Below are 13,605 nucleotides of genomic sequence, written 5' to 3' on the forward strand. Positions count from 1 at the left end.
ATGTGAATGGAACCAACAAAAGTTCATTTTCCACCCTCCCCATGGTCGAGGAAGTGTCTGGAACAGCAGTTGACATAGCTGCATAGTCAGTAGTAGTGATGTTCATCCTACTATGTAGATGGATGTCCTGTTGGGTAGTGAGAGGGGATCAGGAACCACCCAAGGGACCTCCTGGTCTACTGTGAAGGATCGGCCACATGGTGTAATTTGATGTCATCAATGGAGATGAATCTGTTCGTCTTAGAACCAGATAGTGGTGGTAAGATGACAGTCCTGGTGCCTTTTATTCCCAAGACTGGCACCGGTGCTCTGTATGATGGACTGAACTCCTTCTTCACAGCGATCTTCTCACAAACCAGATCCCCAACTGTAGGAATCCAGCCAGTCGAAGTTTTCGCCAATTCCCTTATTCCTAAAGTGGCAGCATTTGTAGATTATTTATCATCACGAAATTGTTGAAGCTCCTGTAAAACAGTGAGACATTCTTTTATGTCAAATGGTGTTTCTGCTGCCACCATACCAGGGGGCATCAAGATCTGGGACATACATAGGTATCCCAAAGAGAACCTCATATGGAGAGCGTCCCCTCAAGGACCTTCTTGGCAGATTATTCAGTGCTCTCTGGACCCCATATAGGTGGTGTAACCAACTGCGGCCTGAACCTGATACTCGAGCCGTTAAGGACTGCTTTAGATCACGATTCCTCCTCTCCACAACCGAATTTCCCTCGGGATGGTATGGTGAGGAGTAATGGAGTTCAACACCCATCGTCCCCATGGTGTCCCTGAATGCCTTAGAGGCAAATGCAGGGCCCTGGTCCGAATGGAATGCTGCAACCGCATATGTACCGATAAAGATCAGCAAATCTTTTATAACAGTCCGGGCATCAGCCGACCGCTGTGGCCATACCCACAGGAATCTAGAACAGGAATCCACAGCCACTAGAATGTATTTGTATGCACCATCAGGCTGTAAGGGACCACAATGGTCGAGGTACACACAACGAAGTGGCTTGTCAGACACAAAGAGGGATGTCTGCGGAGGGCGTTTGATATTAGAGCCCTTTAATCTGCTGGCAAATGTCACAGCAAAGGACATACTGCTTAGCTCGTCTGCATAGACCAGGCCACCACTACCTTTGCTGTAGAATTGTTATCGTGGCCTGTATACCAGCATGTGCAGAAGCGACACCCTCATTTGCTGCTATACTCCGCTCTAATCTTTGGTCTTCATTGGGGATTACTCGATCTCCAACCCCAGGAATCGTCGTATAAGCAACATTCTGTGCACTGATATGGTAAGTATAGTTTGTAGGGTATCCTTTCAGAAGGGGCTTGCCTGCAGCCGAAGCTTTAACGGCAATCAGTATTTCATTATCCAATCTCGTCCGAGAACGAGTCACTGCAGCCACAGAAGCTGTAGCTACTGATGCTTTGGCTGCTTCATCAGCCAATGTATTACCGGCAACGTGTATTCCTACACGTTGGTGTCCTAACGTATGAACTACGTGGACACACGGTAGCTTATCCTTAAGATCAGCCACCCTCCCCCACAACGTTTTGTGTTTAATGGTGTTCCCCTTTGAATCTCTAAACCCGTTCAGTATCCAATGATTGAGATATTCATTGTGTGACTGGACACAGTAATATGAGTCACAGACTATCAAAGTCTGGCTTCCTGTGTCAGTATGTTCGAGCGCTAGAATAAGAGCTTTAAGCTCAGCGAACTGTGCCGTGCAGTCCCCTAAGGTCTGCGTGTAGGTATTGTGAGGGTGGAAAATTCCATCTTCCATCACTCCGCACACGGCTGCGCAAGCTGCCGAGTATTGATGTTTAGTACCTACAGCTGGTTGTGCTGATCCGTCAGTATATATGATAGTATTGTAACTGTCTAGTGGCAAAATATTTAGAGGAGCAGGGTACTCTTGTTCATACTGGAGAAATTCTTGTGTTTTAAGTCTTGGATCGAATATATAATCAACATCAGTGGCGGTCAGAGACGTTGCCCATTGAATCCAACGTGGATGTAATGCCTTAGCGTTCGGAACGCTTGCTTTAGTGACAGCCTCTAAGGCCGGCACCGGGGAGACAACAATAATGCCTTTCCCCTGGGCAAGTGGCCTCTGTTTTATGACGGCCATCTGAACTGCTGTCAGAATCTTTTCTGTAGGTGCAAAACGTTGTTCAGCATTTGAATATAAATGTGATTTATATGCTATCGGTATCGTGTCATCCTCATTAAAGATGACATAAGTAAATCCAAGGGCACCAGCAATTATTCTGATGACCAAATTTGTTTTATTGTCACATGTGTGTAAGTGTTTAGCTTCTAGCATGTCCTGTTGCATGTCCCTAAGGATGTGTGTGTGTTCAATCGTCCAGCGTCTGCTAGAAAAATTGGGCTGAACAAAGTCATAAAGTGGCTTGATGCGTTCTGCATAATCTAGAATATATGTTCTGCCAAAATTGAAGAAACCCAGTAATGACTGCAGTTTCTTAAGTGTATTTGGAGTCTGTAGTTGAGCACACTTCTCTAGAAAGTGCGGGCCAGGCTCTTCCCCTCATTTGATAGCTCATATCCCAGGAATAAAACACTAAGAAAGGCTATCTTGCTTTTCTTAAAATTTAATTTATAACCGAGGCCTGCAAACCCCAAAATGATCCGATCGACCCTCGCAAGATGAATGTCGAGGACGTCGTCCGTGAGATATATGTCATCCACATAGGACAATGCCTCGGAATCAATATCATGTAATATTGATGTTATACGGGCTGAAAACAGGCCTGGGCTATTTTTATAGCCTTGAGGTAAACGACAAAAGCGTTTCTGAGAGCCAAATGAAAATGCACTTAGGTCCCTACTTTCATGTGCTAAATTCTGGCAGAAAAAGCCATTAGATATATCTAATGTAGTTTTATATTTTTTACGCACTATATTGTTTATCAGTGCTGTGCTGCGTGAATTTTGTATAGCATACGTCCGTGTATGACTATTTAAGCGTCTATAATCAACTACTATTCTATATGAATGATCTGGCTTTGCAACTGGGAATAATGGATTATTCATTGCAGACGTACAGGGCTCAATTACTCCCTGGCACTCAAGTTGTGAAAGGATCTCCTTTACTGGAGCTTCCGCTTCATGTTTAACAGGGTATTGTGGCTGCGGTTGGGGTGTAGACCTAACGGGAATAACATGACAAGGAGACTCCTTGTCCCAACCTACATGATTGCGGTACAGTGCAGGTGCCTGCGCTAAAGCCCATTCAGCAGCATAGGCTCCTTTTGCTGCTTCCGGAATAAGATTGGAGAAAGAAGGCAAAATGACATCTATCCCTTGAGGGAGCGTGCGGACGTGTTCAGGTGGCCAATCTCTCTCGGCCAATAGTATAACACTAATAAGTTCATCCCAAAATATTACACTAATAGTGCGCTTCACGTCTCCCTCTATCTGAATTTTTAAATCATAAACCCTATCGGGGGAAAGAACGCGGCCATCCGCTGTTTCAACCGTGATGTAATCGCTAGTTGCTGTCGCATCCAGATGATCTTTCAGACTCTGGCGACATATCGTGACCTCTGCCGCGCTGTCTAACAGAGTCACTGCCCACCTCTTGTTCCTCAACAGCGTTCTCAATATTGCTGGCATTTTTAACTGTCAGGGCTGCCACCTTCTTTTTAAACTGTGGCTTTTGTTGAGTAGTCTTTTCTTCTTTTTTAATGGTAGACTGTGGTGAGTTTTCTTTTCTTTCACGTATTCTGGACGTCAATCCTGACGGCCCCCTCTCTGAATCAGTATATCTGTCAGGAGTTTTAATGTTCTCCCTATTTCTGGGATTATATCTCCTTTCGGAGTTCTCCGGGTGTGGAGAATCAGCTCTCTTATTTCTTCTTTCTTTGAAATCTTTTTGTTTGTCCCAGCGCTTCTTAGAGCCCTCTTGTGCCCGCTTCGTACCCTCCTTATGGGCGGTACTTTGTAACTCCAATTTTTTAGGTTTGGCTCCCAAACTATCCCGTCCTATACTAGTATAGGTATCTGAAATTATTTTCGGTAGCTGTCTCTCCTGTTCCTGATTTGGAGTTTCCCGGAGACACTGGCAAATTGCCAGTGCTACTGCTTCCCCTTTAATATTACTCAGTATTATTGAGGATACGGCGTCAAAGTTACGCATTAATTTCATCGCCAGATCCAGGGCTGGTGCAGCCCCATGCTCATTTTGTATTTGTTTTAACACTTCCGGTAAATTGGCAAGTGTCGGGGTACCATGTGTGGTAGTATATATGGCAGCGAAGACTGTACCCCATGTGGCACAGTCATCCACCGAGGGAACCATCCCAAAAGGCAAGCACGTAGTGAGCAATCTATGTTTTTCCTGTGGTCCCGTATGGGGAAACACAGCTTCCAGCTGATTCGTTTTCTGGGCAATCCAGAACGGTATTTTTTCCCGTTCCGTGGGCACTTTACCCATAATAGTATGCAGTTTGTGGATTAATCCCAGTAGTCAATTGATAACCACCAGCTACTGGCGGTGCTGGATGCGCTGGTGTTGTGTTCAATGTTAGCATTACGAACTGAACCAATCGTCTATATAATGCCACTAATTCATTATATAAAACTCGTAAATCTGCTATCGGCATATTCTGTATGCCTGTGGCGAACATAGGCCAGGTAGGTCCATCATTACTTAAGGGACCTAACCTCACTCTTCGTAGTACATGTGGTAGGGCGCCTTCGAACCAGTTCTGATGCTCCTGGTAAGTGAGCGAAATTTCATGATACTGGTATGCTTGGTACCGTAAAGGTACGTTTGCAACTTCATATGTGTGGAATGTTTTTGTTCCTTGGTCAACCTCAGGAAAGGTGACCCAACAGTAAAATGTTTCTGTTTGGTATGCTTCCGTAGCTTCTATTATCAGAGTAACATCCCCGCCCTCATCTGTAAGGCCATGCGTTAATAAATGTTGTGTTAGTGCATGTCTAGCATTTTCAGGAATGTCTATGGTATCAGCCATAGCTGTTTAGAGAAACGGAACACCAGATGGGGGAAGTATTTTCCTTTTACGAGTTCGAGCTCGAACAACCTACAGCTTAATTAGGTGTTACCTTTTCAGCCAAGGAGGATTCTCCCAAAGACCACGGACTTCTCCGTATAATGGTACTTAGGGTACCTGTTGTCTGTGATACAGTGATAGTCAGGGTATCTGTAAATGAGTGCCTAAACACCATAGTTGGTGGCACCATGTTGTAGTTTGGACTCTTGCTCTGAGCAAGACTGCTGGTTTAAGGATGACAGTACTTTTGTTTGTAGGCGACTGCGTCTTTCCTACAACAAGTCGCAACTGTTGTCCCAACCTTACCGGCTCACTAGCAGCACCTCGCCAGAAACACAATAGTAAAAGGTGATTTATGGCAGCCGTTTTACGCATGGACTCGAAAATAAGATATCTCAGGGAATGTCGTGGTTAAACGGAGATTACCCTTTTCTCACAGATATATTATGTCTCATACAAACACAGGCAATGACTCAGATGCAGTGAAGTTATAATAGTTTTTATTTAACATAACTGCAATGATTAAGATAATGAATATAGCAAGTAACAGTATTGTGAAGACGAGAGTCATTGTTACGAAGACCCCCACCATTTTGCAATACATGAAAAAGATATATGAGATGGAATATGCCCTAATACCCTGATGTTAATAGGCCTAACCTCCAACCTAAAGGAGAGCTGGGTTTGTTAAACCTAATCTGCCAATGCCGTGTCCATGAGAGGAGCCCCCAACCCTTGTTACCTTGGAATGAGGTCTCTATCTCAGACTCCGCAGGGACACGAAGACTGGGTCAGCGTCAAGACGACTCCAGCATCGGTATCAGCGATGGTGGCGATGCCCTATGGTCGGAATCACTCTGATTATCTGTCTAAAGTGTGATGTATTTATACAGATCTACAAGGTCCCCTGACGTAGGTGTATTCCTAAACAATTGATAACAGGCATGCTTGGGACGGCAATTAATATCAACAATCCCTCGAAAGTATAGAGAGGGAAAATCCCTAAGTGTGAACACCTACTGTTTGTTTGTCTTTGGTGCTTGATCTTGATGCTTTGGCGCGATGACACTGATAATGTAACTCATAACAAGTGGCCTAACTATAAACAAGGCAGCCATTTTAGAAGAAATAAATAATTAAATGGGCTAAGACAGAGCAAGCTAAGTAGGTTAAAAGTCACTAGGTGACGGGGGCACGAGTCTACAAGCCAGAGGCTAAGCTAACTCCTGTTATCCCATTAAAACGAACTAGGATTCACTACAGTATAGATTGTATTCTTCCAGTGCAAGAATAGGAAATTTAACTCAGCATAGTAACATAAAGAACTTTATCAAATTGGCTGTCATAGTGGATGCTTTTTTATAACTGATATCTACATAGTGGCAGGCACCACTGTGAAGCCTTTTCTTGGCTTTTCTAATGCGTCCAGATTAGCTGGGCCTCAACTGTGACAATGTTGGCAACGATGCTGGGGCACTAAGATTTCCCCCTAGTACTTGACTCCCAAGATAGTGAGGCTGAGCAACCAGGGCTTACTCTAGAATTATCTGAAACATATTAAACTGTGAATGGGTTTAAACTTTCAATTATCACTTATTGTATCTTTGTTCCATAATAAAGTACTGTATTCCTTTTTCACTGTGATGTTATTGACTGTTAATTGTTGAATAGTGTATTTAGGGTTCTGTCAAGGAATCAAAATAAACTTGAAATTGAGGAGATTCTGTATAAGTGTGGATTCTTGCTGGGTGATGAGTTAAGGTTTTGTTACCAAGTAGTGACGCCTAAAATGAGTGAATGAAAGAAAGTAAAAAGATGCTTATTGTGAAAAACCAAAAAAAGGTAATTGCTCTTGTAAAGAGGCAATGGGTGCTTTGCTGTCCGGATATTTTATTTTTTTATTTTTCTTCTGATACCAGAGCAGTTTGGTTGTTTGGCTTGGTCGCATTCGGAGACACACCTACTTTACGTGGCGGAGAAGAAGCGCAGAAAAACAGAATCATTCTTTCAAACCATGTCTTCTGAGCTTAGCGGTGCAGCTGTTGATGAGGATGATGTACCAAAGCCTGAGAAGCAGGACAAGCCCATCAAGGTTGTATGATCTGGGATACCATGGACATAACAAAGCTGCAGAGGAGTGCAGTGCAGTGTGCACCAGTACCCATATAGTTGGTGTCTGTTGCTGTAATGTCTCGTCCTAAAGTGCAGATTCAATGCATACTGTGGGGAGGGCCATAGGAGTCTCATGACGTCTTGTCTTGCACAATAAGCAGAGAACAGAACTGGACTAGTATGCCATGACTGTCTCAAAGCAGTACTGAAGAACTCATACCTTATGACATTCTGAGCATGGTATCATGACAATAGGGAGAATGCAATATAATGAGGCTATTCTACAATAGCATGTGTTATTAAATGTGTTGGGTGGACCAGAATGATCTTGCATTAATCGAGTGAAAATAGTAGGACATAAGGTTGTGCCAGGAGGATCTCCCAGCAGCAGTAAGATGAAAGTGGGGGAATGTATTGCTAGTAGTCACTTGCCTGAAGGGGCTTGATCATTTATGGCCAGGGTGGCAATATTTAAAGGGTGTGCCAGGATAGTCTCTGGGCTCAGAGTGAATAGTGCTAAAATAGCTAATTATGTCAAGAGAACCATTGCCCAGTCTGCAAGAGTAGAAGCTAAGCCATGTATAAGGATGACTAATTATGCTTTGCTGTAAAGAATTATTAGAGTGCACCATTTGTGTCAAAGTACACCCGAGGAGAGAGATGTTGAAACTGAAGCAGGTGTTGTACTTGAATCCCACCATTTGGGGGAGATAATTTCCTCTACAAGAGTGAGTGATACAGTGGTATTGAGTGCCTTTCCCTCCCCGCCACACTCTCTGTATCCAGCATAAGTTATCATTTTTTAACCATTGTAAGGATTCTGGAGTTCTTGTACTCCACTGGATGATATCAGTCCAATAAACACAAAGTAGAGGCACTAGAACAGTAGCAAAAACATAATTCAAAGTTGTGGGATCATTGAACTGCACTGTGCTGAACCTGTTGCAGACAAAGTAAAATATAACCTAATGTTTTACATTTTTGCTTCTTTTCTTGTAGGGTGACCAGTTTGTGCTCCATGAAGACTGGGGAGAAGGACTGGTCAGTAAGAGTGTCCCGGTGCTATGTGTTCTGGATATTGAAAGCAGCAACATCTCTGTGTTAGAAGGAGTTCCTGACCACATCTCACCTGGGCAGGTAAGAAGACATTACATCACTCTCTGAGATGTTATTGATAATTTAAGGTTTAAAGGCCATTAGGTGTACATTGTTTGCTAGATGTCTATAAATATGAATACCCCTTGCCATGAGAGGTGCATTTTTCAAGTTATCTAGATTAGGATGGAGCCTTTGTATTGTGATTTTTAGACTTTCTCATTACACCTTTGTATACTGTACAGATGTGGAAATGGATTCCAGCTGCCATCAGAGTTGTACTGTAGTTTTCAATCAAAATTATTTTGCCCCATTTCTGTTATGAATCATGGTAGGCTGCCATCATTCATTGGGGGTAAAGTTAAACGAAAACCATTGAAAACATAATTCCAGGGTGGCCTCTCATGCCAGAATATATGCAAGGATGGCCTTCTTTGAGAACATTTTGGTACATGGTATAAAGAGAATCATTGAGAGTTAGCTGTCCATACGTGTGCACATACTGGCAGTCATCTTTAATTTGTTTTGCCACTGACAATGGAGAAAAGCAAAGAGGCCAGTAGCTCTCTGCCCCTGTATCACAAACCAGCCTTTTTGACTTTGCCAGGTCTTGATAGAATTAAGGTTATTTGCATAAGTGTTTTACTTCTTCTTTTAAACTTGGACTTAACTGCCTTGGGACTTTTTGGTAAGACGTAAATGCTGTAAAGTTCAATGTAGATTGCAAAAATAAAATTTCAGTTATAATGACAAAAGATGTATCTGCTGCTTGACTTCTAGCCATGAGGCAAATCAACATTTTTCTTCCCAAAAAATTACAACCACAGTGACCGCATTCTCGACTTAGTCTAGGACAAAGAAAGTAGACCTGGCAGAACAAGTTAACTCCAACATGAGGGAATGCTGTTATTTTAGATCTTTTTTCAACTCTTTTAGAAAACAGGTCACCACTATTCTACTGACCAAAATTCTAGGAAAGTGACTTGTAACAATGAATAACATTCTCTCAGTAACTCTGAAAGCACTCACATATGCAGTCTCTGGCTTTCTTTCTGTTTATTGGTTTATCTCTCTGCAATAATTTGACCTTTATATTCAGATGAGAATACATTTTCTTGGTGAATAGGCATCCATTCTTGGGAGGGCAATAGCAGCAAAATGCAATTACCCTGCAAGTTTCTAAAGTCAAGCACTTTCTAGACATCTTATTTGAATCTGTTTCTTATAATCGACATACAGTGATTGGTTACTGGCAGTAGATTGTGTGGATATCGTTGTTTACCACTGGTGTTTCAGGGCTCTTTTACAGCCCTTTGCTCAGAGTTGGTAGTGAAAATCAAATCATCACTACAGACTTAAATGCCAAACAGCTGGGATTTCCTAATTAAACTTCTTTTCAAACATAGTAATAGTCTGATAGCAGTTTCCAATAGAGAAAGTCTACAAAGATTCTCAACCTTCAGATCAACAACCTGGATGGAAATACTCTAATTGAGGTGCCTCATGCCTGACATTTTTGTCGCCCTGTGAACAGCAAGCAAAGAAGATGCAACATAAAAAGAACTTGATGACAAAAATCAAAAGTGGTGAGTAAAGTTAAAGATGCATAGAATTTTTAAACATTAATTGGAATATATCCTTTACTACTTAAGTGTGCTGGTTGCAGGTCCTCAGTTTTTTTCCTTATGAACATAAAGTAATGAGGGGATTGTAATATCATGAGTAACAACTCCCTGTTTATTTTATCTTCCATGGACCAAGGACTCTTTGCTCTGGTTTGAAAATTATCCTGGTCAAAGGATGGCGGTGGGCTGATCCCATTGTAAGCTTATCCTTCCCCTGTGCCTTGTTGCTGTTGGCTGTCATGTATTATTTTCTCCTGTGCCTCCATTCCATTCTATTCTTGGGGTCCTATATAGCACATAGCTACCCGGAGGCCTTCCAGCACTTCTATAGACACTATGGATGGTCAGAATAAGGCTGGCAGTGGGATTCAGATGCCAAAAAGCCAGGTCTTCGAGGCGAGCTCACAGTCCCGTTGCAGTAGAAGGGAAACATACTTTAACAGTTGCCTGATAATGTTGCCTTCTCCACGGGATTCTCTCGGCTGTTTTACCAGCCCCTGAAGGATTACTTTCCCCTGGCTCACTCATCAGGCAGACATGGCACCAACCGAACCGTGCGTGTCCCAAGGAGTTTGAGGAGCACATCTTGTCACTCCCACAGCTTCTCAAACAGGTGGTCCTGGAAGGAGGTGGGGAAGCAACCAGTCTCTCAGACTGGGTGTCTGATCATTAAATTGTTGTCAACGCATGCTGGAGGCGGTTTACTTTCTCATGACAGTCAGGGGCTCTGATATTCCTCCAGTATAATTTTGCCAATTGCTGCGGTGCTGCTGGACATGGTTAGAGACATTGAGTCTGCCTCAGTCGGTCATCTTGTTTCTTCAACACCCACTGCTGCACAGTCAAGTTAGTGTATCAATGGCTGATAATTTGGCAAGTGCTGCACAAGGTAAATTGTGTTTGATGGCATATGTGGCTGTAGATACACATGCTCTGCATACTTCCGCCATCTAGTGTTGGGTCCAGAAGGTTGCAAGTTGTTTTTGTCCGAGTCATGAGGTATAGTGACTATTCCTCTTACTGTTAATGTGCATGGGCATTGACTCAGTCATCAGATTGTTTTCTTCCATTGTCAGGTCTGGTTATGTTTTCATTAAGCTCCAGTATTGGGTCATTTCCATTCGAGAAATCTCCAATTTGTCTGTATTGTCATTGAATCTGTTCCTCCATTCCTTTATGTTGTGAGACTGAAGAAAATTCTATTGAATTGTTACACTTTGATCGTGGCCCTCAGGACCTAGCCCTCAGGGCTGCCATTTTCTCCATTCCAGGCCTTGGAGAATTAAATCCTAATGGAACGGATGCCTTCTGCCCGAAGTGTCACTTGAAATTTCCAAGTTCTGATCTACGCCAGATTTCCAACCTCTGCCTTTCGCCAGAGCATAAGCGAAGAAGACTATGAGGCCTGCCAATCTTTCCTGTCAAAAAAGACTGCGTGATCGGAAAGCCCACTGCAGAGAAATGCATAGGTAAGAAGTTGAGGGACACAGACATTTTCAGTCTGCAAGACACCATGTCCTACACTGAACAGGAGCAGTAACTCCATGAGGCTTCAGCTGGTGGAGAGGAGGACTTTTCTATTCAAGATTCAGACTCCATACCCGACATAACTCTTGAGATGCAGGAAATTCCTCCAGGTCAACCAGCCGTGCGTAAATCTCCCCCTGCTCCGACCAAAAAGCCTACAAGCACAGAAGTGAATGCTGTGGAGCTCCCACTGCTCTAGAGTCATGGCCGGCATTAAAAGACTCAATCTGACGCCTGCCATTGAGCTCGGCACTGAAACTTAAGCATAAGCATTCTACCTCTGTACTGAGCTGAACGCCACTTGCATCTGCACCTAAATGGTGAATAGCCAGAAGTAGTAAAGTTACTCAAAAGTGTAAGTATTTTTACTTGCAGTAAATCGACATTCATAGATATACCTCATGAGAAAACGGCCCTTTGTCTTGAAAGGAATGTATACTCATTATTAAGATACATTGGGGTGCCACAGGGAAGTTCATGCCAGGTGTCATTTGCACCCCTTCTTCACATTTTCTCTTGAAGAATTGTGTGTTGTTTGTCCGGCTGCTGCAGTATAAGTGCTGGGAAGCTCTCAGTCTTCCACCTGTTTGTCCATGTTTTCCTCTAAGGTATTCATTTCTTCTCCCTGCTTCGAGACATGTTTTCGGATCTCCTTCAAATCTTGGCTGTTTTTTTAAATCACTTTCATATCATCTTTGAGTTCCTTAAATTTGTGGAGTAAGACGTTTTCGATGACTGATCCGTCCGTGCTCTGGGCTGTGCCTTCCAAATCCTCTTAGGTATTGCCCATCACGTGTCTCATTGTGATATTTTTTCTTTCCAGTCACTTTCCTGACTGCCTTTTTTGTGCCTTCCTCCAGTCGTAGAGGGGGGTGTATTGATTAGAAAGCTGGTGCTAACAATATGAGTATAACAGATGCAGTGGTTTCTTGTAGCTTGCCCTTTTGCTGGCATGTGATGGTACCACCCGCTAAATGAATGAGACTTGGTATTTCTATGAATCAGTGTCTTTCGAGGAAAGAAAAGGGACAGAGGTTTATGAGAGAGATCAAATACTTGTCATAGACAAAACTAGCACTGGATCTACTTTCCCTCTCATCTAGCAACAGTATGTGTGTTTAAATTTGTAGGGGTTGTGGTGTGTGGGTGTTACCAGCTGGTAAATCACTCCTGTATCACAGTGAAATGTAGTGTACATCTGTGCTTAGTGTACGCTTTGTCCATCCTAAGCAGACTTCTGGTTAGCGATGACGTTGCCAGATCGACTGACTTCTGGAATAACGGATTAGTTACTCTGTATTTCCCAATTCTCTGGCTTCATGCTATACCAATTCATGAATTGGAAGAGAGCTATTTTCTTGTTATTGCACTTCATGTGGGTTCACAGAGAACTACCACCTATGTTCATTTCTTCTGTCGCTTTCACTCCCACTTATCTTGTTCATTTCCCTTTATCATGGTGCAGTCCCCAAGCCTCTTGGAGACTCCTGCCTTGCTTTGCCTCCCGCTGTCCTTTAAAAATCCCTAACCCTTGAGATTTGCCCGAAACGTAACTGCAGTGGGTGCACTTTGCCCCTGTCTCTGACAAACTCATATAGCCAGTCTCTGTACTTCTCAGCTCTGCAGCTGTCTATTTGTGCATCATCTGTGACCCCAGTGGTGCCCATGGGCCATGCTGGTATCCTATGCGCCACTCCTGTGTCAGATCCTGCTTTGCTGTCCCAGGCTACAGGAAGCATGGGTGTGGGCGCTAATCTACAGCTTCAAGGGCAGTGGCAGGACAGGAGCTCGTACATCACATTTGCCATCTTCCTGTGCCTAACACCACATATGCATTTTACAAAAGCTATGCCACACATGTTGGGCTACAGTTGATATCTGTATGTTGTTGTCGCTCTCCATGTTTGGGTGTGTTATCACTTCACATCTAGTGTTCTTGCCACACCAAATAAAGCAATGAAAGGAACAGTTGACAGCACAGTAGTCCTCTCCACACCCAATCCATCACCAAAATCATAGACCTTTTTATTATTTCTGATCTTCAAAGTTTTCATGCTCATTGTATCTGAGCAAAAGCAGCATATGTGACATTTCGGGGCATGGGCCCATTAGTAAAATTATCAGTACAATCATTTAAGCACCCTTAACACTTTTTGCATGCTTTACTCATTAGACTCGTTATCCAAAACAGATGT

At 43.1% G+C, this 13,605-nt stretch overlaps 1 protein-coding gene across 2 annotated transcripts in view; it reads left to right on the forward strand.

Annotated features, from left to right (window-relative positions):
- APEH (acylaminoacyl-peptide hydrolase) overlaps positions 1–13,605 on the forward strand; it is a 278,020-nt gene that overhangs the window by 78,696 nt on the left and 185,719 nt on the right. For both annotated transcript variants that reach the window (XM_069206858.1, XM_069206859.1), the window contains exons 7-8: positions 6,971–7,143; positions 8,163–8,300. In XM_069206858.1, coding sequence (XP_069062959.1) covers positions 6,971–7,143; positions 8,163–8,300 — 311 coding nt within the window. The remainder of the gene's footprint in view (positions 1–6,970; positions 7,144–8,162; positions 8,301–13,605) is intronic.

This window comes from Pleurodeles waltl, chromosome 9, assembly GCF_031143425.1.
Source record: "Pleurodeles waltl isolate 20211129_DDA chromosome 9, aPleWal1.hap1.20221129, whole genome shotgun sequence".
NCBI classification, from domain to species: Eukaryota; Metazoa; Chordata; class Amphibia; order Caudata; family Salamandridae; genus Pleurodeles; species Pleurodeles waltl.